We start from the raw sequence: 24,687 nt of genomic DNA, 5'->3' as shown, positions 1-24,687 counted from the left end.
CACAAAGGCCTTTTGCAGGACCTTAGACTATTGGTCAAAAGTGGTGGGATGGTGGTGACCTCGCAGAGAGATGCTGACATCAGCCAGACAAGAGAGGGGCGAGGGGCCAGGGAAACCTCAGAGACCCCTGTGGCTTTGCTTCAGCAAGTCTCCTTCTCCAGGTCTCTCTTTGAGGACCGAGAGAGTATTCGGGTTCACGGACATGAGCACCAGGAGGAACCTCTTTTGAGTTTTCTCCTTCCCTTTTCATGATTTTACTAGAAAACAGCCATCCCTGTTTAGAAGGTAAGAGCCTCCTTGAGGGAAAGGGTGTCATGGGGGTGTCACAGTTCAGATGCCAATGCCCTGCCGCCCCCACTGTAAGCAAGCTCCTGCCAAATGCTCTGTGTTCGCAGGGCGGGAGAGAGCAGCATTCCATGGCAGAGATTTGCTCCTGGCTGCCGGAACAGAGCAGCAGGCTCCGGCGTCAGAACTTCCAGAAGCTATGAAAGGGGAAGGGCCCATGGCTCTGTAGCAGGAATGCAGGGCAGGTGACATCACAGAGGGCATTGTGGAGTACTGGCGGAGGCCAGTTATGGTGACATAATGAACGGCAGCGTCTGCACTGACACTCTGTCACTTTAAGTTTGCTGCAAAAAGCTCTAGGCCTCTCGTTGAGGTGGTTTTATTTTGTCACCAAAACAGGGCAGTTTTGTTGCCAGACGTGGCATTGCAGTGTGTACACCAGCCACAAGCTGCCAACCGAGGGAGTATAGTGTGTTTTTCACACGCCTGAGCAATATAATTCTGCTGAAATAACTTTGTAGTGCAGACCTGGCCAAAAATATATATATATATATGTGTGTGTGCGCACACACACACACACACACACTCACTCTCTCTGCAAGGAAAACTTCACCTGCTTCTCTGCTTTGCAGAATCCAAACACAAGCAACACTTGTCAGGCTCTGGTGTGGTTGGTGGGGAATCAGCTGTGGGCAGACATGAGGCCCTAACCCCAGACAGGCACCATGGCTTAGCTGGCTAAAGCATTTGTTTAGTAAACAGGAAATTCTGGGTTCAACTCCCAGTAATGCCTTGTTGAGTGGCTCTTGGGGCACCTGGTATTGGCTACTCTAAGAAAACAAGATAGAGAGCTAGATGGGCCTTTGGTCTACCCCAGTATGGCTGTTTTTACGTTTTAAATTACACTCACAGGCACTGATAACAGTTACTGAAAATTTGGGAGTTAAGAACTGATAGGTCACTGGTCCAGTCCCCTCGCAGATGATCCCCTCCCTCTCGGATAAGGACAGAGGCAGGTCTGAGCTCTCACATCAATGGTTCATTGTGGCTTCCAGAATCTGTGGGCATGTCATTTAGTTTACACCGAGGGTTGAGTCCTTCTTTGTGCACCGTGTCTGAGAATGAAAATCATAACTCAGCCTTTGAAATAACAAATGCAACAGGATGTGTTATTGTCTCTGCCACAAAGCAGACCAACCAATGGAGAACTGCCATTGAGTCCACAGTAATACTCCACTGCCATTCTTCCTGGTATTGAGCCTGAGTCGAGATGTCTACACTGCAAACTTACCGTCTCACCATCTCACAGCCCAAGCCCCAGGACCAGGACACGCTTTGGGGCTTGTGGTGCAGGGTTATATAATTACAGTGTAGATGCTTGGGCTTGAGCCCAGCCCAGCCTCTGAGAACCCATGTCCCCCAATTCCCAGTGCCCCTTAGTCCCAATCCACAGCCCTCCTATGCAGGTCATGGGATGGGAGTCCCTAACTGTGGTGGGGTGATAGACGGAACGCATATCCCTATCTTGGGACCGGAGCACCCTGGCAGCCAGTACATATACCACAAGGGGTACTTTTCCATGGTGCTGCAAGCACCGCTGGATAACAAGGGATGTTCCACCCATCAACGTTGGATGGCTGGGAAAGATGCATGACACTCGCATCTTCAGGAATTCTGGTCTGTTTGAACAGCTGCAGAAAGGAACTTACTTCCCAGGCCAGAAAAGAAAAGTTGGGGATGTTGAAATGCCTATAGTTATCCTTGGGGACCCAGCCTATCCCTTGATGCCATGGCTTATGAAGCCATACACAGGCACCCTGGACAGCAGTAAGGAGCAGTTCAACTATAAGCTGAGCAAGTGCAGAATGGTGGTAGAATGTGCATTTGGACATTTAAAAGCATGCTGGTGCAGTTTACTGACTCGGTTAGACCTCAGCAAAACCAATATTCTCATTGTTATTGCTGCTTGTTGTGTGCTCCACAATATCTGTGAGAGTAAGGGGGAGATGTTTATGGTGGGGTGGGAGGTTAAGGAAATTGCCTGGCGGCCGATTACGTGCAGCCAGACACTAGGGTGATTAGAAGAGCACAGCAGGGCATGCTGCACATCAGAGAAGTTTTGAAAACCAGTTTCATGACTCACCAGGCTACGGTGTGACAGTTCTGTTTGTTTCTCCTTGATGAAAACCCACCCCCTTAGTTCACTCTACTTCCCTGTAAGCCAACAGCCCTCCCCCCTTCGATCACCACTTGCAGAGGCAATAAAGTCGTTGTTTCAAAATCATGCATTCTTTATTAATTCATCACATAAATAGGGCGATAACTGCCAAGGTAGCTCGGGAGAGATTTAGTCATGGGTATTCATAGTAAAAGCCATAGACTAGTCACAGGCAATAACCAAAAATCCACAGCCTGTGAAATGTTGATGACTTTTACTATAAATCCCCACTACCTAATCTCTGCTCCTGGGCCCTAGTGCTCGGGGATGGGGGCTGCTCCTGCCATGGGGCTGACTCCTGTGACTGCTGTTCTGATGACCCGGGCACCACTCTCCCAACGGCCCCTGGGATCACTGATCCAACCACCACCTAGACTGCTGCTGCCCAAGAGGTCCTTGGGACACCACCAGGACTATTGTTTTGGGGTTCCCTGGGACTGCCCCCATGATTGCTGCTCAGGCACTCCCTGGGGCCAGCCACTGCTTGGGTGATCCCCGGGGCCAGGTGCCTGGGACTGCCTAAGCAATGGCTGGTGCGGTTGGCCCTGGGGCAACCAGAGATCACTGCTTCAGTGATCCCTGAGACTGCCCCCGGGATTACTGCTCAGGTGCTCCCTGCAGCCAGCTGCACTGGCTGCTATTCAGGTGCTTTCCAGGGCCACCCCTGGGGCCGCTACTCAGGCGCTACCCAGGGCCATCTGCACTGGCTGCTGCTGAGAACGTTCCTGCAAATCAAAAACAAACTCCCCTACTCTGCCCCTTCTCCCAGCTGAATCCTCATCCCACAGAGTGCAGAACAACCCCCACGTAACTGGATCTTTCGGCAGCCGCAGGTGGCTGAGGATATGCATTTGTGCACACACACGTGATTTAATAACTATTAGGTTGACATAATTCTGTAGTGTAGACATTGCCTTAGTATGTTATTTTGTGCACTGATATGAGCATTAAACATCCACCTACAAAGTGATTTAATTCCCCAAATTCACTGTCTCCTCACTTGCCAGAAAGCTGCAAAATTCAGTTAGGTCTTGCTAGTAGAGGGAAAATTCAGGTGACACTAATGTTTATGATGGATTAAATAATATTTAGGGTTTAATTAATACATTCAAAAAAATAAATAGTGATTGCTCTAAGTAATAGAAAAAGGTGAAAAAAGAACTGAGACAAACCTTATCGGCAAAAAAGCAACAAAGTCCTGTGGCACCTTATAGACTAACAGATGTATTGGAGCATGAGCTTTCGTGGGTGAATACCCACTTCGTATTCACCCACAAAAGCTTATGCTCCAAAAACGTCTGTTAGTCTATAAGGTGCTGTAGGACTCTTTGTTGCTTTTTACAGATCCAGACTAACACGGCTACCCCTCTGATACTTATCAGTAGCATCACTTTTCCCAAAAGATCCTCAAAATATTAATTCCCACCCCACTTCCACAGGACTTCTGTGCACATTATGTGCCATTTATACATCTCCCTATCAGAAATGCTTTTTTGGACATTCCCAGATCTGGAAATCTGTGAAATACAGAATCTGAACATCAAACCTGGCTTCCTGCAACAAGAGACACTTCTGTGACCGGCTGTAATCATATTGGGGGCTAACTAACCCCAGCATCACAGCAAGGATCTTTTTAGCACCTGTAGAAAAAATATAAATGAGAGTCAATGTCACCAGCACTTGGGGTCTTTCTTTCCCCATCTCAACACCTGGAAAACTGTCTGAAAGACAAAGACTTTGAATTGGAGAGATTGATCCCAGGCTGAGAGGGAATTCAGCCTGTGTATTAAGAACTGTAAACTCCCTGGAATGTCCAGTGGGGTGAGAAAAGCTGTTTGATCCAATTCTTGCTTATTGTGTCCAAGTTAGAATTTAGATTGAGATTCTATTTTTACTTGCTCTGTAGTGAACTCTGATTTCTGTGCCTAACACTTTTAATCACCTAAAATCTTTCTGTAGTTATTAAACTTATTTTAATTTTTTTCTACTTACTAGTGAGTTTGTCCAAAGTGCTTGGGAAAGCCTCTCAAATTACAAAAGCTGGTGCATGTCCATTTTCTTTTGACGAAGTGGCAAACTAATTAATGAACTTGTACTGTTCAAGAGAAAGTCTTGTGCAGTGAAAGACAGTACATTTCTGAGGTGCAAGGCTAAGTTGCTGGTGACTCTCTGTAGAATTCATGAGTGGTTTTATGCAACTTAGTTGGGTGTGTCACTGCATGTTGTTGGCCGAGTGATCACAGCACCAGGAGGGCTTTTGCTGCTTGTCACTAACACAGCATTGTAAGAGAGAGCCCAGGCTAGAGAGTTCAGGGGTCACAGAAGTCCCACAGTTCCAGGTTGTACCCCACTGTTCCTGTCACATAAAGATCCTACTCTGACCAGCCATGGTCATCTGATATGTAGCTTCAACAGCTACAGATGCAAGATGAGTTAGAGCAGACTTCATTTGTCTCCACGTTCAGGTGCTTCGCACCTAAATGCTTAAGCAGCTCCCAGTAATGTCCTGAACGCCCCAAGTCCCACTGACAGGTGAGTTCTTACTCCCCATTGAGCCCAGGAGAGACAGTGAGTGGTGGATGAGTTTGTATCCCAAATAACTGATGGTAACAAGCAAGGAGCAAAGGAATGTTTGCTTCAGTCACTAGGTCTGTTTCTATTCCTCACTCTCTCTCTCCTCTTCTGTGATAATGAGCAAGGGTAAGAAAACAGGTTAAAACATATGCTAGGTGTTAGCTACATTTGGATGACAAATTTAAGACCATCAGAATGCCCTTTAGTGGGATACTGACACTTTCATTGACACTTCATTAATAAATATTTCCCTGAAGTACATTGCTATGATTATTTCAATGGCTCCTACACTGATACCTGCTGCCCCTTCTGGCTCATTCATTGCGTTATTTGGTACCTGTACTTAAAATTACACCCTTCCTGGGAGCAAGATTCAAAACTTCCCAAGAAAACCCCATTGGGTTTCAAGTGCAGCACAGGGGTCTCAGAGCTTCTTCTTTCTCACAGGAAATAGGGTCTAGTGCACTAGAGTAGGGGGGTCCGGGAACCAGGACTCCTGGGTTCTATTCCTGGCTGAGTGGGTTAGAGTAGGGGAGGCTGGGGGTTAAAGAGAAAACACCTCCCTTTTCAACACAATGCACTTTGAAGAAACATATGGCTTCTCATTCCTTAGGTTCTGGCACCATCGTGTGGCTATTTATTTCATTTCCCTTCTTATTTTTCAAAGTTTTGGGTACTTGGCACAGAAAAGTTATTTCCTGGGGAGAGTCTGAGGAGTGGAAGTTGCAGTCTCAACTTTAAATCTCAAAAAATAAATATACAAAAAGGATTAAAATACTCCACAGACCTCTCACTCCCAACCATCCTCCCTCGCTGCTGCCAGTGACACTCAGTTCTGTTCCACAGCCCCAAGAACTGCTGGGGGCAAGTCTTGGGCCTGATGTGAAGTAAATGTAGGGATGACTCTGTCTGCCTAGACTTTTCAGTAGAAACATTCAGACACAACACTATCTGTGGTGAAGGAGGTACAGATGTGTGTGTTTTTCTCATTTTAAATGTACTTTTTCATTTCCATGGCAAAAATATTTGTACAAGACCATGAAAAAAGGAAGAAACTGTGAAAATACCCATGGGGGGGGTGTTCCGAGAGCAAGGGTAGAGATGGAGATTTTCATGAAACAGGGAGACACCAAAGTAGGGCCTTTAGCTGGAGCAAAAGAGGTTTCTTGTGCACTTTCATTTTAACCAGTCTCACATTCTGTAGTCCCTACTACCCCACCCCCTGAGTGTCACCTAGCCACCTGTGACTCTTCAGGCAGCCCCACTGGTCTGGCTCTCCTTCCCACTGCTAAAACTGCAGAGCCCCCAGCACTCCCTTCTCCTAGCTGGATCCCCTGGTAGCCAGAGCTCTCCACAGAACTGCCATGGTTGCTCTTCTGGGTGACTGTTCAAGGATGGCTACTGGCTTTTCCTGAGAATGCAGCTGAGAAATGACTGACCCTTCTCTAGATTCTCTCCTGTGGAGCCTGTATGGTAAAGTCCATGCAACATTACCTTTCCACAACAAGCTCTAGGTTCAATCTCTAGGTTCTCCTGCTGCTTTCCTCACGCCCAGCTGGGATGTGGCCCAGTCGTCTCCCTGCACAAGTTTCAACCCTGCTCAGTGAGGGAGAAGTGCCAACCACATGAAAGGTCTATGGGTGGATTTCTGCTCCTAAATCACCTGGGTACTTTTAAGATTCCCATTCACTGGGCTGCTTGATGATGGAGAAGGGAGAATCCTCCAGGAGTTCTGGGCACCGCATTTCAAGAAAGATGTGGAGAAATTGGAGAGGGTCCAGAGAAGAGCAACAAGAATGATTAAAGGTCTTGGAATATGACCTAAGAAGAAGGCTGAAAGATTGGGTTTGTTTAGTATGGAAAAGAAAGACTGAGAGGGGACATGAAGCAGTTTTCAGGTATCTAAAAGGGCGTCATCAGGAGGAGGGAGAAACTTGTTTACCTAGCTCTAATGATAGAACAAGAAGCAATGGGCTTAAACTGCGGCAAGGGAGATTTAGGTTGGACATTAGGAAAAGTTCCTAACTGTCAGGGTAGTTAAACACTGGAATAAATTGCCTAGGGAGGTTGTGGATCTCCATCTCTGGAGCATTTAAGAGTAGGTTAGATAAATGTCTATCAGGGATGGTCTAGACAGTATTTGGTCCTGCCATGAGGGCAGGGGACTGGACTCGATAACCTCTCAAGGTCCCTTCCAGTCCTAGAGTCTATGACTCTATGAAGAGTTCAATCAGCACAGACTGAGAGGCAAGGACATGGAGGGGCAGTCAGTGCCGAGAGAAGTCAGTGATTTACACAAGACAGGGGAGAGTCTCTCTTTAAAGGGACAGGAGGCAAGGGCAGCTAGTTTGGGATGATTCTGATGCTAAATAGAAAAAACAGTAGTCAAGGAAAGATGAGATCATAGAAGGGGAAGGGCAACTCACACAACACACAGTTAACCTGGGGAACTCTTTGCCAGAGGATGTTGTGAAGGCCAAGAATAGAACAAGGTTCAAAAAAGAACTAGAGCAGTGCATGGAGGATAGGTCCATCCATGGCTATTTAACAGGATGGTTCCCTAGCATATGTTTGCCAGAAGCTGGGAATGGGCAACAGGGGATGGATGATTACCTGTTCTCTTCAAACCCTCTGTGGTGCCTGGCACTGGCCATTGTTGGAAGACAAGACAGTGGGCTAGATGAACTGGTCTGACTCAGTATGGCTGTTCTTATGTTCTAACTGCTGTTTATTGAAGAGACGACCTGTCAGGCTACACAGAACTGAAGTACTCTGAGTTAGCTCTAAAACTCTTCTCTTTCACCAACAGAGGTTGGTCCACTACTTGCTCTTACCCTCACCCACCTTGTCTCTCAACTCTCTTTGGAGAGAAGTGAAGTTTTCCCTTTGCGAAACTATGAGGCTGAAGCAACTGTATTGATTCTGAGACTAGAATTGAAGGATAAGACAGTTCCGTAACTGGTGTTCTGCGAGATGTGTTGCTCATGTGCATTCCACAATAGGTGTGTGTGTTCACCACATGCACCAGTGCTGGAAGTTTTTCCCTTAGCAGTACCAGTAGGGGAGCGCCCCTAGCGCCCCTTGGAGTGGCGCCGCCATGGCGCAGTAAAAGGGGTGCTGTGTGCTCTCCCCACCTTCAGTTCCCTCTTGCCAGACAACTCGGACACAGGGGAAGGAGGGAGCAATGTGGAATGGACATGAGCAACACATCGCGAAGAACACCAGTTACAGAAAAGGTAACTTTCTTTTATTCTTCGAGTGATTGCTCATGTGCCTTCCACACTAGGTGATGCCAAGCTATATCTGTGGGAGGTGGGTAGGAGTTTACACTCAGGATGGCGCACTGCTCTGCTCAACCCAGCATCGCTCCCTAGTCTGGGAGATGCTTGCATAATGAGAGATGAATGTGTGACCTGAAGACCATGTGGCAGCCCTACAAATGTCCTGAATAGGGATGTGAGCCAGAAAGGCAGCTAATGAGGCTTGCGCCCTAGTCAAGTGTGCCCTCACAATCGGCAGTGGGGGAACCCCCGCCAGATCGTAACAAGTATGGATACAAGAAGTGATCCAATTGGAGAGCCACTGAGTGGAGATCGGCCAACCTTTCATGCACGCGGCTGTAGCAATAAAGACTTCCTGAACTGCTTTGTATGTTCTAGGTAAAAAGCCAGAGCCCATCTTACACCTAACATATGAAGGCAGCACTCCTCACTGGACATGTGGGGCTTGGGACAGAGCATTGGCCTGGATATTTTGCAATATGGTGGCTTTAACAAGTACACAGCTATCATTACCTTGAAATAGTTGGTGTCCTGCCAGGTCTTGGCCCTGTCCCATACCTTCCCAACAGACACTATCATAAACAGTAATGACTTCTCCTGGATTTAGTTTGCGTATACACTGAAGCTGTGGGGGTTCCAATGGCCAAAATGTCCAAAGAGTTCCTATTCCTATCCAGATATCGGACATTATTTTAGGAGCACTGACTATAAATTGATTAGGGCTACTAGGTGGCTTGATTTCCCAAATATCTCAGTGAATTACCCAATCCCATATGCATCCTTCCCATGCACCAGGAAGGATTCGGAATGTGGGAGCCCACACCTCTCCAATTAGTCCATAAGCTTGAAAAGAGCATTGAGATCATTTGCATTTCCATCCAGAAAACCTCCAGGCATGTCTCCATGGCCATAAGTTAGGTGGCATACCTGAATCTGCTGTCAGGGTAGTGGGCCAGGCTTGATGGTCGAGGTCATCCCGAATGGCCTTGAGTTGGTCATTCAAAGCATCCTGAACTTCCGAACAAACCGAATCCCACTGCGATGCCTTTCCAGCTTCAGCTATGCTGAGTATCATATTGGTTTCAAGTTTCTGGGTCATTGCACTAAGGTCAGAGATAACATGTAATTTACCAATGCCAACCTGGACTTGGGTTAACTGTGCTCCAGTAATGAGGCCTGTGGCTTGTTCTAATTGGCCTAATTTTTCATGTTGACTTTTGTGGATATTCCAAATTGCAGCTACACTATTTGCACCATCCCATAGGTGTCCGGTTAAATCCCTTTTCTTCCCAGGGGAGATCCAGGCCCTTTGTTGTGCCAACCTAATGGCAGCCCCTTTTGAGCAATTTGGATAGGTGGAAGTAATTTGACAACTAGATAAGGGCAGTGAGAATTTAATGGTCCCTAATGTGGCATTAATTATAGTCCACCGGTGTCCTAACACATCCCTTTTCTGTGAGGTATTATACCCCATCTCTTGGTTAAACATCTTTACAAAGGGTACAGAGTCATTTACATCAATTCCATAGGTAGGAGTATATTGCAGTATGGTGCAAGTTAGATTAACAGTTATTGGGGTGCTTTTAGTACAGGTAGTTACCTCTGTAGCCGAGCACAGTCGTTGGGAATATGTCTGATCATTTATCAGTTGTGTGGCCAAATAACAATAATGACCCTGCTTGTCGGGTATATTACAGATTCCAGGGATGGCCAACATATCGGTTTCACCATATGCCCCATTAAGTATAATTTTCCATTTGTTGGGTTTGGCTGCAGTAATATTGTATATTCTTATTTTTACTAATCCATTTGCCCCCCACTTAATCATTCTTGCATACTGGTGCTGTTGGCGTTTAAAAAATAATTTTTCGGAACAAAACTTCTGAGGTTACTTAAATGTGAAGGCTTTGGCCACTGTGCTTCAGTAGAATACCCAGTTCCATTTGCGTCAGGATAACTCGTGGAGCTGGCGGCAGTAACTGGTATGGGGGTGATAGTGATGGTGGGCCTACCGGTGGAGGAAAGACGTTTTTGATATTCCTCATCTGATAGCCAATTGGGGAAGGCAGTACATCTGGATGGCACCTGCCCGTATTCACAAATGGAACCTCCTAGAAGGAACCCTCCAAACCACTGAACACGATAGGCACAAGTTCCTCCCTGCCAATTTACAATATACCGCCTTTTCCACCAAGGCCAATTTTTAATGTCCTTTGTGGTCAGGAACTCCTGCATCTCTGCATTTTCTGCAGAACGAATATCCCTTCTGTCCTTTTGAAATGGCTGCAGCCTGGCTCCACGCACAGGAAGGTCCGGGGCACAGTGGACCTGACATCAGACGAGGGAGATGGTCTCACTGTAGGAGTACTAACAGTTCCGGGTATCCAGAAAAACATAAAGGCTATGGGGTCCAAAGGTGAACTGTAATATGCAATAGGCCGTTGCGCACTTCCATGAGTCTGAGTAAGGACCCCTAAGGCCACTCCCTCCTTTTCATGACAAAAAAGGGTAAAGGGCTTTTGTAGTCCAGAAGGCCCAAGGTTGGTGATCGGGCGAGGGCCTGTTTAATTTGGACAAAGGCCCCATCAGCTTCTGGGGTCCATGAGAGGGATTCTGGGACTTTATCAAGGGTCATTGCCAGCAGTGGTCGAACGATGGTAGCATAACCAAGGATCCATTGCCGACAATAGCCAGCCATGCCCCAAAAGCCATGTATCTGTCTTTTCGTGATTGGCTTGGGTACCTGGAGAATGACTTGAACTCGTGAAGGGGACAAATATCTTTCTCCAACTGAAATATCATGTCCCAAATAGCGGACTCTGGGCAGACAGAGCTGCAATTTAGATTTAGAGGTTTTATGACCCTTTTGGGCCAGGGCCTGCAATAAGACAAGGGAATCAATTTCTGACGCTTTCAAAGAGCTAGAAGCTAATAACAGATCATCGACATACTGGATCAGAGTGCACCCCACTGGGAATTTAACATCATCCAAATCCTTTTTAAAGATTTGGGAAAATAAGGTGGGGAATTCAGTATAACCTTGGAGCAATCTGGTCCAAGTATATTGGAGTCCCTGATAAGTAAATGCAAACATACTGGCTATCCTTATATATAGGGATAGAAAAGAATGCTGAACAAAGATCAATAAATGTAAAATATTCAGCAGAAGGGGGAATACAGGAAAGAATAGTTGCGGGGTTAGGGACAACAGGAAAAGTAGGGAGGACAGCCGCACTGACAGCACGAAGATCCTGGACAAAACACCAAATTTCTTTGTCAGGCTTTTTCACTGGCAAAATAGGAGAGTTACATTCACTGACTGTTGGTACAATGACTCCCTGCTCTATTAGGGAAATAATCACAGGACGAATTCCCTCTTCAGCTTGTTTTGACAGGGGTTATTGTTGTATTCGGGGAAGGGGTTTTGCTGAGTTTAGATGGATCTCAACCGGTTGGGCAGATCCAATGCACCCACCCTGTTGCTGCTTGTCGGTGGCATTTTGCTGGATGCTCATCTGCTGCCATGGTCCTCCATGGCTGATCTGGCACCTGCCAGATGAAAAAGGTTGGGGACCACTGACCTAGAGCAACATCAGAACAACTGGCAATGATACAATCTGTATCATTGGTTATTCTAAAAATAACTTTGCAATAGGAGGAATGGTATAAATGTGACTCTCCCTTGCTCCTGATAGGAAGGGCACACTTGAATTACTCGTGGGACAATGGAGTTGATAGAAAGGACAAATGGGTCCACTTCAAAACTGGGCGAACTGCAAAAGGAAAAATGGGCCACACACCTGGAGAAGCAGAGGGATAATGGTGCTGCAAATAGTTCAAAAAGCTTTAAAAGTTACTATGTGGGAATCAGGAAAGGTATCAAAGGAAAAAAAATATTGATAGCCCTAGAGATTTTTATGGTCTTGAGCTCCCTTGCAGATTCTCTGATGGCTAATATGGGCTGAGTGCTAAGAGAAGGTATTCCAACACTCACTGCTTTCATAGGGCCTCTTCCCTGTGTGGATTCTTTGATGGCGAAAAAGGCTTGATCTTTGAGTGAAGCTTTTCCCACACTCACTGCATTCGTAGGGCCTCTCACCTGTGTGGATTCTCTGATGATCAGAAAGGGCTGATCTGTGAGCAAAGTTTTTCCCACATTCACTGCATTCATAGGGCCTCTCTCCTGTGTGGATTCTCTGATGGTGAAAAAGGCCTGATCTTTGAGTGAAGGTTTTCCCACACTCATGGCATTCGTAGGGCCTCTCCCCTGTGTGGATTCGCTGATGCCTAATAAGGTGCGAACTGCACTTAAAGGTTTTCCCACACTCACGGCATTCATAAGGCCTCTCCCCTGTGTGGATTTTCTGATGGTTAAAAAGACCTGATCTGTAAGTGAAGTTTTTCCCACACTCACAGCATTCATAGGGCTTCTCTCCTGTGTGGATTCTCTGATGTTCAGAAAGGGCTGAGCTGGTAGTGAAGCATTTTTCACACTCACGGCATTCATAGGGCCTCTCCCCCGTGTGGATTCTCTGATGATGAAAAAGGCCTGATACGTGAGTGAAGTTTTTCCCACACTCACGGCATTCATAGGGCCTCTCCCCTGTGTGGATTCTCTGATGAACAGAAAGGTCTGAGCTGGTAATAAAGCTTTTCCCACACTCACGGCATTCATAGGGCCTCTCCCCTGTGTGGATTCTCTGATGGTGAAGAAGTACTGATCTGTAAGTGAAATTTTTCCCACACTCACTGCATTCATAAGGCCTCTCCCCTGTGTGGATTCTCTGATGTTTAGAAAGGTCTGAGCTGTTAGTAAAGCATTTTCCACATTCACGGCACTCATAGGGCCTCTCCCCTGTGTGGATTCTCTGATGTTGAGAAAGGGCTGATCTGTGAGTGAAGCATTTTCCACACTCATGGCATTCATAGGGCCTCTCCCCTGTGTGGATTCGCTGATGTTCAGAAAGGGCTGAGCTGTTAGCAAAGCATTTTCCACACTCACGGCATTCATAGGGCCTCTCCCCTGTGTGGATTCTCTGATGTTGAAAGAGGCTTGATCTGTTAGTGAAGCTTTTCCCGCACTCACTGCATTTGTAGGGCCTCTCCCCTGTGTGGATTCTCTGATGATCAGAAAGGTCTGATCTTCTAAAGAAGTTTTTCCCACACTCAGTGCATCTATTTTTTCTCTCTCCCCTGAGGATTGCCTGCTGTGTTGTGGTTTCCTTGAGGCCCTTCTGAGTTCCCTGACAGGAAATAAATTTACCCTCTTTCTTCCCTGGCTGGTTTCCCTGCTCTTTTTCTGGTCTGTGCTGAATCTCACAGCATTCTCCCTCTTCATGACTGCTGGACACATTCCTTTTCGATGTTTGCAATAATGCTCTGTGTTTATCCACTTGCTCGACATTTTCCTGCTGAGAATTCTGCTCCTCTTTCTCACATACTATTGCATCACCTGCTGTGACAGAGACAGAAATCTCAAACAGGGACAGAAAGTGGAAGACCAAACCAATACAAGTGCTGGAGAGAGGTCAAATAAAAACAAGAACTGAACTCCAAACTCTTCCCCTAAATAGGAGAGAGGAGGGGATCAATTCAGCCTTCACATCCCGTCCAATTTCACAGGGTAAGGGAGGAAGCTACTGCCTCGTGTCTGCTCAGATCTTTTGGAAGCCATGAGCTACGGTTATCCTGAGGATATGATCCCTGCTGGGGACAATAATGAACCGAGAGACCTCCCAAGGGCTTTGTAGGGCATCCCAGATGTTTCCTTCAGGCACTTACAGATTCTGAGTTGGTTTAACGTTTCCTCACCTGTGCAAGGAGCTCTCAGGATCTCTCTTTCCTCTGAATCCTGGAGGTCTGGGACCCATGGCTCTTCCCTTTGTTCGACCTGGAAGATCACATCAGGTTGGGAAACTAGAAATCCTGCTCAGATGAAAGAAAACAAAGGAGTTCAGTTGATTTCATAAGACTTTTTCATAAAAAAAACATTCTATCTATTATTTTAACTTCAGTGCTTAGTGTGATCTGGTGTGCCTGGGGCAGTCCTCACTGAAAATACCAAAGTTAGGCCAGGCTGAAAAAGGGACAGCAGACGCTCCCAAAACTGGTGGTTAACACTGAAGTTAACCTCACAGACCAGTCACCAACTGTGCTTCTGATCCCCCACACTGGTTATCAGGAAGCTGAAAAAAGAAATTACACAGCCCCCTTTATTGCATTCCAGTTCTCTGACTCCCAATCAGCACCTAGGTCCAGTACAGTGAGAGGGTATTTAAAAACTCTGCGCACAAACAAAATGTTGGAAGGAAGGAGAGAGAGAGAAGTCAGATACATTCCATACTCTATATATAGTGTTGTTAGATGTACTGGTGAGTTGCTGGCATGAAAGTCCGTCTGGAACACATCCACAGGTTGGATGGGTCATTCAGTCCTTTGGTCAAGGCTTCAGTTTGTAGAGAAGTTGCTCCAGAGGTAGGAAGAGGGATTGAAGACAAAATGGAGATGATGCACCTGCCCTTTACATTCCTTTTGCCATGTGGCCTGTACTTCCTGTGTCCCAAACACAAGCTTCACAGCACATGGCATGGAAAAGCCTTGGAGGTCTCAGTACACAGGCATATCCCTGCATGTCTTGCTGACTCAATAGGTGTATTCCCTTGGTCCTTTCCATGGGCTCATTGTACAGCTGACGACCCTGGATAGGCCATCAAATGAGCTAGGCAGTGCTGACGCCAATATGTCTGGGGGTATCACCCAGAAACACTGCACAAGTCTGGAAATACAGATATACTCTACATATCTGTAACTCACAATACAACGGTTATACAACCAGAAACAAAATGATCACACTTGGAAAATCATAACATTTTCCCTGACACTTCACATGGCATATCTAGCATGATTCATTGCAATTTTATCATATTAGTATTCATAATATAAAGTGCCTCACAATTCCATACAGTGTCACACACAGTAAACCAGTGAATTCACAGGACCAGCTCCCCAGGTCCTTGAAGATGTCAAAAACTCTCTCATTATGAGGGATTGAAATACCCACATATCTGCTGGGAACACACACTGAGAGACACTCTGTTAGTCTGTACCTCTATGTTCACTCTTCTAGAAAATTAAGATCAATTTTGAACATAGTATGGTTTGTGAGGTATCACTTGAAATTGATAATCTACAGAATATTATCCTCCTGTTAAAATGTGTGACAACACTGTATGTAAAGTTATGAGATTTTACTGTATGTTATTACTGAAATAGTTACAATTCTGGGGAACACCCACAGAATAGTTCCTCAGAGACAGCTGTCAAATGGCCATTCTCTGGAGGGGGAAGGCGGGAAGAAGGCTTTTACATTGCATCGCAGGGACCACTTGAAGTTCATATCTATAACAGACAGCCTGTCACCATGACTCAGCTGACAGCTGAGAGGTTGTTTCTAGTACAAAGGACTGAATTATAAAAAGAGGAGAAGAAAATGCTTGAACTCTCTCTCTCCCCTTTCCCTGTGCTCATGACAACTCCTGAACAGCTGAACTTGGGCAGCAGGGACAGGATAGGGGGAATCCTGGCTGAAAGGAAAACCAGCCTGTCTCAGCATATGGTGAGAGAAACACTTGCTTTGAATCCATTTTAGCTTGTTAACTTAGGGTACATCTATACGGCGGGTAGCATTCGATGCATCGGGGATTGATTTATCACATTTCGTCTGGATGCGATAAATCGATCTCCGAATTGACGCCCGTATTCCACTTCGGTAGGTGGAGTAAGCAGAGTCGACAGGGGAGGTGCAGCAGTCGACTCGCCGCTGTGAGGGTGGTCAGGTAAGTCGAACTAAGATAGTTCAACTTCAGCTACGCGAATAGCAGAGCTGAAGTTGCGTATCTTAGTTTGAACCCCCCCGCTAGTGTAGCCCAGGGCTAAGATGTTAGATTGTGTTTTACCTTTCGTTTATTTTGTAAACAATTCTGACTTTTATGCCTCATTACCTGTAGTCACTGAAAATATTTTTTTTCAGTAGTTAAAAATCTTTTTTTACTGTTTTATCTAACCAGTGTGTTTGGATTAAAGTGTGTTAGAAACTCCATTTCGGATAACAAGCTTGGTGCACGTCGTTTTCCACTGATGAAATGACAGACTTCCTATGAGCCTGCGTTGTTCAGTAGTGTGCTGGATAGGACAAGATGCACATTTCTGGGGGAAAGTCTGGGAGCAGAGAATTTTCTGGGGTTCTCCAGTGGTGTACTGTAATTTGTGAGTCGCTGACTAGCAGCAGTCAATACTGAGCAGCTGGGAGCGAGTTACATGCTGGAGACTGCGTGTGAATTGCCCGGGAGTGGCTGCTCTCACAGTAGAGCAGTGTAAAAGGCACCCCAGCTTGGGGAACTGAGGGGACAGAGCTGTTCAACAGTCCAGATTGTACTGTGGTTAATGTCACAGACACTCAATTTGAAAGAGACTCCTAAAACACAGAGAAAGTAAATCCACGTCCCAGAAATTGAAGTCTCCAGAGAGAGGGCAAGTCTCCCTGGCACTGCTTCTTGCTGACAGACAGGACCAGAGACAAAGAGAGAGTCCTGAGGAAGCTGAGAACAGGAAGCATGGGCTGGTAGGGTTCAGTGGAGAAAGGGAACAGGAAGGGCAGGGATATTACTGAATGCAGGAATAGGCGGCGAGTTATATGGGCCCATGGTGCCCATGCTCCACCAATATTCATGAAGGTGGGCCCAGCTCCACCAATGTTTGGGCCCCAGGCCCCGTGCTTTGGGGGGCCCCATATCATGGGTCGGCTTTGAGCAGAATCTTGGACTGGATGATTTCCTGAGGTCCCTTCCAACCCTGATATTCTATTTAAAAAAAAAAAGTGGGGCACTCTCACCTCGGGGGCAGCTGCCCCCATCCTCAGGGTTGCTTTGTGCTACGGAGAGGCCCCAGCACTGATCTGACTCCCTACCCATTGGCAAGGGGGTTCCCAGCTAATGGGAGCTGCAGGGGGCGGTGCCAGAGCTGCCTGGCCACTTCTCCACAGCAGGGAGGTGGAAGGAGCCGCAGGCAGAGAGAGCCCCCGCAGTCTGTCCCTGTCAGAGACACAGCTGGGGGGTTCTGGGGACAGAAAGATGGAGCCATGGGCGGGGAAAGGAACAGCGATGGGTACTCTGGGGCTGACATAAAATACACAGTACAGGGGGGACTTCCTGAGGGGGCTATAGCAACACCCCTCTCCTCCTCCCCCGCAGAGCAGACCCGGGCTACAACTGGCTCCATCCATCACTCCCCCCCACTCCACAGAGACCCATAAAACCCTCTGCCTCCCCAAGAAACCTCCAATAGCCCCCTCTCCAGAGAGCCCCACTTTGTGCCAGACAACTCCCCCCCCATTGCCTCTCCTGCTCCAGAACTCCCTACAATCTCCCACTTTGTCTCGCCCCCCCCCCCCAGCCCACTGACTGGGTGGCTCCTACCCAGCAAATGGGAGCTAAACCTGAGGCAGGGCACCTGCTTGCAGATGCAGCCCTGTCTGGCTGTGCCACCACAGGTGAGCAAGCCCTGGTCATCATCATCATCACAGGCCCAGCAATTCTCTGGGTATTTAATTTCACGGAGGCAAGTAATTCAATCTACTCTTCCTTTCCAGTTTGTAGCTTTTCCTGTAAGAAAACTTACAATTTCTTTGCCAAGAAGTCCATTTACAGTTTTTTCACTTGAGATGTATATTTTCTGGTTTTTCATAAGCTCATTTATTTTGTTAACTCAGTTTCATAGGCGATTATAAAGTCACTTGAATTCTACCTGTTTTTTTCCATTGGTCCAAAAACACATGGAAGACGTGCAGATTTTTATTTCTGTGGGCCAAATCACCCTGTGAAGAAATGTAAATGTTGGAGCTAGAACAGCTCTGCAAGGGTAAGGATCCCTTCAGGAAATTGTTCTCAAGTCATTCATTCTTCTGGGAATTCCATTCAATTGTTCCTTCCTACAGCGATAGTGACCAGTGTTTCTATCCACAGGGGCAAGGCAGAAGACTGGGTCAACTCTGCAGAGACTCTGCCTCTACCCTTGTTCTCTATCTGCTCCCTCTACCAGCCACTTTGATCCCGCTAGGATTGCCCCTACTATTATTCCTCTCTAGAGCCTCTCATGAAGTAAAGCTGTCATTACAGGTTCTCATCTCTGTAATGTAATGTATTTATTAAGTGTTAATTAATGCACTATGGGAGTCCCCCTCCAGTCCTCTGTATAAATTGATCCTCTTCTTTCCGTATGTTTTGCCCATAGGATTTTCTGCAGGCCTAGGGCAGCCAGCAATAACCCGTGCCTTTGCAATGGGGTGAGGGAAGGGGACCAAGGGTTCCCTATTTACGTGATTTGCAAAAAGTGTTATCATTACTCAGGGTACCAAATGTGTTTAAATGCCTTGTAAAATTCCCAAGCAAGCTCATTTTCGTTTCTCAGATAATAATCTCATATACAGTATACACACATTTTTCATTAATTATATGAGTTGAAATTATTACTGTTGTTATTATTAGCTAGGTTTTGGGGGGGGGGGGGTTCCAGTGTGGCAAAATGTGCGCTATTTTATGGGCTGAATGACTGAATGACACAATACCCTGCTCCCCACCCCCGATGTCCATTACTAAGTCCATTAATTTTCTCAAGTGTTCGTTGCACAACGTGGTGGTGCCTACAGGATACCAGGGTGGCCTGCAGAGTTAGTGGGGTGGGGGACTGGCCCTGGTAGGAGCAAGTGACCTGGCCCCAGACCCCTCTGTTTCACCTCCCCGGCTCCTGGCATTGCTCAGGGGCGGGGGCTTCAGGGAAGAGGTGCAGTGGGAGTGGAGGTGGCAGGCGGAAGTGGGGGGCGGAGCAGGGTTGCTTGCTGCTGTCGGCACCAGGCACCCTGCTAACCCCCTAGGCCACTCTGGATCCCGCGTCCCCCTGAGGTGCAGGGCCCCCCTCTGGATGGGATGGAGCCACTTGGGCACCACCAAAAATTATACAAACCCGCCACCCATGAATGCAGGATCTCAGCAGTACTAGATGTCAGGTTAGCACATATTGCAGCCCATTGGAAAACACAGTCCCACCAAAAATATACAGTAACTCCTCACTTAAAGTCGTCTCAGTTAACGTTGTTCCATTGTTGATCCATTAAGGAACATGCTCATTTAAAGTTGTGCAATGCTCCCTTCTAACGTCATTTGGCAGCCGCCTGCTTTGTCCACTGCCTGCAGGAAGAGCAGCCTATTGCAGCTAGCTGGTGCGGGGTTGGAACCAAGGTGGACCGGCAGCCCCCTATCAGCTCCCTGACCCCCCAAGTTCCCTGTGCAGCAGCTCCCTACAGTTCAGCTGTGTCCCTCCTCCAACTGCCATGTGCTACTCCTGCCCTCCACCTTGGAGCTGCTTCCTAAGATTCCTGCCTGCTGTGCAGGGAGGGGAACAGGGGGCTAACGTCAGGGTGTCCCCTTCCCTCCTGCACCCCGCTTACCCCATCTTCCATAGAGCAGGGGGGGAACTTGCAGCAGCTGCTGTCTCAGCAATCTGATCTAATTAACAAGGCAGTATACTTAAGGGAAATGCACATCTCTCTCCCCATTCCTGCTGCCTTGTGTAGAGAGAGAGTTAACCCTTGAGGGCTCGGCCAATTGCTAGTTCATCATTTAGAAGCAGTGATTTCCCCACTCTCCTCCCCCCCGAATTTCCCCAACCCCCCAGCTTTGTGAACTAGTTACATGTCAATTTAGTGAGTGTTTGGAAATTTGAATTGAAATTGAAATATTAATACACACTTTACAAGCATATACAGTGTATGATAAAATGTGTATCTGAAAAAGTATAATAGATTTGAAAAGTACGAACATGGACTAGCTTCCTTATACAGCTATTTTTTTATGACAATGTCAGTGCATTCATTTCAGTGATGTTGGCAACCTAATAATTTCAAATGATGATTTGTACGCAAAGGCTAAATGAGCTCTCCCTGACAGCTAGTGATGAGCTAGGACTGGGGGGAAAGGCTTCAGGACCAGATTGTATTTACATTCACACCTAATCTGCCTGGGTATCCAGCAAACAGAGCAGTGTTGCCCAAGTGATAGATTTTGCCTGGGTTTGGGTTACAAATCAGTTGAATGCAGGCGGTGGGGGAATGAAATAATGTTGTTTTTAATTGTATGAGTAAAGGGCAGTAGAACTGTACTTAGCCTGTGGGGATTGAGGGCATCAAGAGAGAGGGTGAGGACCTGTCTCTCTCCACTATTTAAAGACAGAGCTGATTAGGCTCCATAGATAGTCTTCTGTTCTGTTAAGTGAATACTACAGCTGAAATCACTGATAGTCAGGTCTAAGCGCTTAGTCCTGCTGTGGGGACAGTGTTTCTGTGGAAGAGACAGCCCAGACTGCACTAGCAGTGAGGTTTCCCCACTGAGAGCTCAGCTGAAATCACTGAGAGCTGGGTGGAACCTCAAGAGACCAAGTCGCAGAGGTCACAGTGGCAGGAGGCAACAGAAGGTGACTGCGCAGGGCCATTGGCAACAGTGTGGTGGAGTGAACAGTGGCACAACAAACAGCAGTGGCCAGAGCAAACAGTGAGCAGCCGGAGGAACACGCAAGGTGCCTTCTTGCCCCCCATGTGGGAGGTGTCTTGGTAGTCCATCGATCCGATGACGACAAATCTGAGCAAAATCATCTGTTGTTGGTCTCATGGTGTGCCCTCTGATGGCTATACAAGCCAATACTAGAGGTGCACATTTGGCTGCAGATGGTGCACGGGAAGTTCGCAGTCAGTGGGTTGTGAGCTGCTGGTGCTCTGTGACGTCGTTCACATGCCTCTTGTAGACGCTGGCAGCGGTCTTCCTCAAAGGCGATGCAGGTATTTCTAACCGTTGCATGCCACTGTGTTCTGTCACTGGCGGCGTCCTCAAGGTCCCTGGGCTTGATACTGCTATACTGCAGATTGGCTTTGATGGTGTCCTTGTAACGTTTTCGTGGACGACCTATATGCCGGATGCCCTGGGAGAGCTCACCATAGAGAAGCTGGTGGGGGATTCTGTTGGCATCCATGCGGCTGACATGACCGGTCCAAAGCAGCTGTGACTTCATGATCATCATTTCGATGCTTGTCATCTGGGCTCTCTCGAGGACCTCGATATTGGGCACTTTGTCTTGCCAGCGGATCTTCATGATGTTGCGGAGCCAATGCATGTGGAATGCTTTGAGCTGCTTGATGTGATGCCTATATAGTGTCCATGTTTCACACCCGTACAAAAGAGATAAAAGAACAGCAGCTCTGTGCATAGTTTTGTTGACATCCTGATGTTGTGGTGGTTTAAAACTTTGACATGCAGATAGCCAAGTGTCTGGCTTGCTTTGAATATTTGTGCGTTGATCTCATTATCCAGTGATCCATTGCTGGATATGACACTACCCAGGTATTTAAAGTTCTCCGCTACTTTGATGGCACTCAGCTTAATGGAGATACTTGGGACAGAAGCATTTGATCCAGGTACAGGTTGATGGAGAACTTCTGTCTTTCCAGGGATGATAGTTAGTCCGAAGAATTGCGAGGCCTCGGCAAACTTATTGACAATGTGCTGAAGACCATTTTCAGTGTGAGCCATGAGGGCACAGTTGTCAGCAAAGAGTGCCTCTCAAGAAGGAGTTTTTGTACTGTCTTAGTCTTTGCATTCAGGTGACCAAGGTCAAAAGGTGAACCATCGTGCCGGTATTTCAAATATATACCTCGATCCAGATCTTTCATCGCATGGTTGAGGACGCATGCAAAGAACTGGTTAAATAAGACAGGAGCGAGAACACATCCTTGTTTCATGCCGTTGGTGATGTTGAAGGGGGCAGATGTGGCTCCATCAGACAATACTTCGCCTGTCATGCTGTCGTGAAAAAGGCATATAATCTGGACAAATTTTCTTGGGCAGCCCAGTCATGTTAGAATAGTCCAAAGGGCTTCCCTGTTGACGGTATCAAATGCCTTCGTCAGATCTATGAAGACAGCACACAGGTGCATGTTCTGTTCAATACACTTCTCTTGTATTTGTCTGACAACAAACACCATGTTGACTGTGCTCCGGCCAGGTCAAAAACCACATTGATTTTCAGGTAGATTTGCCTTGGAAATACTGGCTATTAGGTGGTTCAAGATGATGCGGGCAATGATTTTCCCTCCAACAGAGAGGAGGGATATGTCTTTATAATTTCCACATTCTGCTTTGCTGCCTTTGTTTTTGAAAAGAGAGACAACAGTAGTGTCGCGGAGGTCCTGTGGTATGTTTTCATCCTCCCAGATGCTGACGATCGCGCTATGTAACGCTGCTAGTGCTGCTGGACCTGGTGTTTTGCATCTCTCTGCTGGTATCCCATCTTTTCCAGGAGCTTTTCCTGAACTCATGTGGCTAACAGCTTCTTAATCTCATCTATAGTGGGCAGACATTCAAGATCTGTCAGAACAGGTTGTTGTGGAATTTCATTGAGGACGTTATTATTCATGGTTGATGGTCTATTGAGAAGGTTGCTCAAGTGTCCTCGCCATCTTTCGTTGATGCCTTCTTTATCTTTAATTAGCGTTGAGTTTCTGATGAGAGCAGTGGGGTTGTCCTGAGTTTAGAAGATCTACAGACAGTCTTAATAGCACTGAAGAACATCTTTGAGTTGTGGGTCTCAGCATAGTGCTCGATTTCTTTGGCTTTGCTCTCCCACCAGTTGTCTTGTATCTGACGGAGGTCTTTGTGTTTTGCTCTGAAGGTACTTGAAATAGTCTCGTTTGGAGACTGAGGAGGGATCATTCTGCCATTAGATAAAGGCTTTTCTCTTTACTTCCAGAGCTGAGCATATTTCTTCTTGGTTCTCATCAAACCAATCATGATGTGTTCTTTTCTTTGGTCCAAGAGATGTTATTGCTGTGTCAGTCACCATCTGCTTGAACTGGTCCCACTTTTTGGTTGCAGTACCGATCAGCTGTCCGTGGGATGTCAGTTTGTCATCAAGACTCTTCTGAAAGTTGTTGAAACATTGAGCATCCTTCAGTTTGGCTATGTTGAAAGCAAGTCGCACATGCTTAGGGCGTTTGTGCCAAGAGAGAGCGATGTAAAGTTGGAGAGACGTCCTGACTAATCTGTGGTCCGTCCAGCACTCTGCCCCTCGCATTACTCTGGTGATCATTACGTCTCGGATGTCTCGCCTTCTGACAACGGCATAATCTATCAGATGCCACTGTTTGGACCTAGGGAGCATCCACGTCGTTTTGTATTTATCCGCTTGTCGGAACAGAGTGTTGGTAATGGTCAGGTCTTTTTCAGAACAAAGGCTCAAAAGGAGTAGTCCATTGCTGTTCATTTTGCCTACACCATGTGGCTCGGTTACTCTTTTCCAGTTCTCATTGTCAGCCCCAACTTGGGCACTGAAATCTCCAAGTAGGAGTAGTTTGTCTGTTACAGGTGTGGCCTTGACGAGTCTGTCGAGATCTTCACAGAATTGTTCCTTTGAGTTGTCAGAGCACGTTAGAGTGGGTGCATATGCATTAATGATGGTGGCATGACGTTTGGCATTTAGTGGGAAGCGTAGTTTCAGCAATCTTTCATTGATACCCACTGGAAGGTCTGGGAGTTGATGCATCAATAAGATTTTATTGCCAGACCAACTCCATGTATTCTGTCCTCTCTCTCAGTATTACCCTTCCAGAAAAAGGTGTAACCACTTCCTGGTTCGCTCAAGAAACCTTCCCCAGGCAATCTTGTTTCGCTTAATGCTGCTATATCAATGCTGTAGCAGGCTAGTTCTCGAGCAATGAGAGCTGTCCTTCTCTCAGGTCTTGCAACAGCTTCTCGATCCATGAGGGTACGAACACTCCATACGCCGATGGTAAGTTTTCTCAAATTTTTCTTTTGGTTTCGGACGCAGATTGGGTTAAACTGCCAGCCGCGGCTTGCTGGCCAGCTGTTGTAGGGCTGGCAATTTTTAGGCCACCTTTTCTAGGCCCCTCCCTTACTAGGGTGAGAAGTGCTGTCCTAAAGAGGGCTGCTCAGATGCCTGGGATGCTGCCGGGCAACTCTGTTAATACTCAAGAAAGAGATCTTGGAGTCATTGTGGATAGTTCTCTGAAAACATACACTCAGTGTGCAGTAGCAGTCAAAAAAGCAAACAATGTTGGGAATCATTAAGAAAGGGATAGATAATAAGACAGAAAATATATTGCCTCAATATAAATCCATGGTACATGTACATCTTGAATACTGGGAGGAGGTCTGGTCACCCCATCCCAAAAAAGATATATTGGAAAAGGTACAGAGACGGGTAACTAAAATG

General features: G+C 46.8%; 3 protein-coding genes across 6 annotated transcripts in view; 1 reads left to right on the top strand and 2 right to left on the bottom strand.

Moving 5' to 3' along the window:
• Positions 1 to 24,687, top strand: part of LOC116816480 (uncharacterized) — a 560,774-nt gene that overhangs the window by 87,253 nt on the left and 448,834 nt on the right. The gene's annotated exons all lie outside the window — the stretch shown is intronic.
• The window catches only part of LOC116821735 (uncharacterized), a 310,474-nt gene that overhangs the window by 47,430 nt on the left and 238,357 nt on the right, over positions 1 to 24,687 (bottom strand). Inside the window, exons 9-10 of one of the 2 annotated variants that reach the window (XM_075070355.1) lie at positions 14,140 to 14,283; positions 12,248 to 13,813 (exon numbers count right to left, since the gene is read on the bottom strand). The exons of the other annotated variant lie outside the window; for it this stretch is intronic. Of the exons in view, the coding sequence (XP_074926456.1) occupies positions 12,327 to 13,813; positions 14,140 to 14,283 (1,631 nt within the window). The 3' untranslated portion in view covers positions 12,248 to 12,326. Of the gene's footprint in view, positions 1 to 12,247; positions 13,814 to 14,139; positions 14,284 to 24,687 lie in introns of those variants that run through there. 2 annotated transcript variants of the gene reach the window in all.
• The window catches only part of LOC116816605 (zinc finger protein 2-like), a 181,381-nt gene that overhangs the window by 144,219 nt on the left and 12,475 nt on the right, over positions 1 to 24,687 (bottom strand). The window lies entirely within an intron of this gene.

The sequence above is a fragment of the Chelonoidis abingdonii genome, chromosome 11 (genome assembly GCF_003597395.2).
Source record: "Chelonoidis abingdonii isolate Lonesome George chromosome 11, CheloAbing_2.0, whole genome shotgun sequence".
NCBI classification, from domain to species: Eukaryota; Metazoa; Chordata; order Testudines; family Testudinidae; genus Chelonoidis; species Chelonoidis abingdonii.
This window is presented reverse-complemented; position numbering and strand designations above follow the sequence as displayed.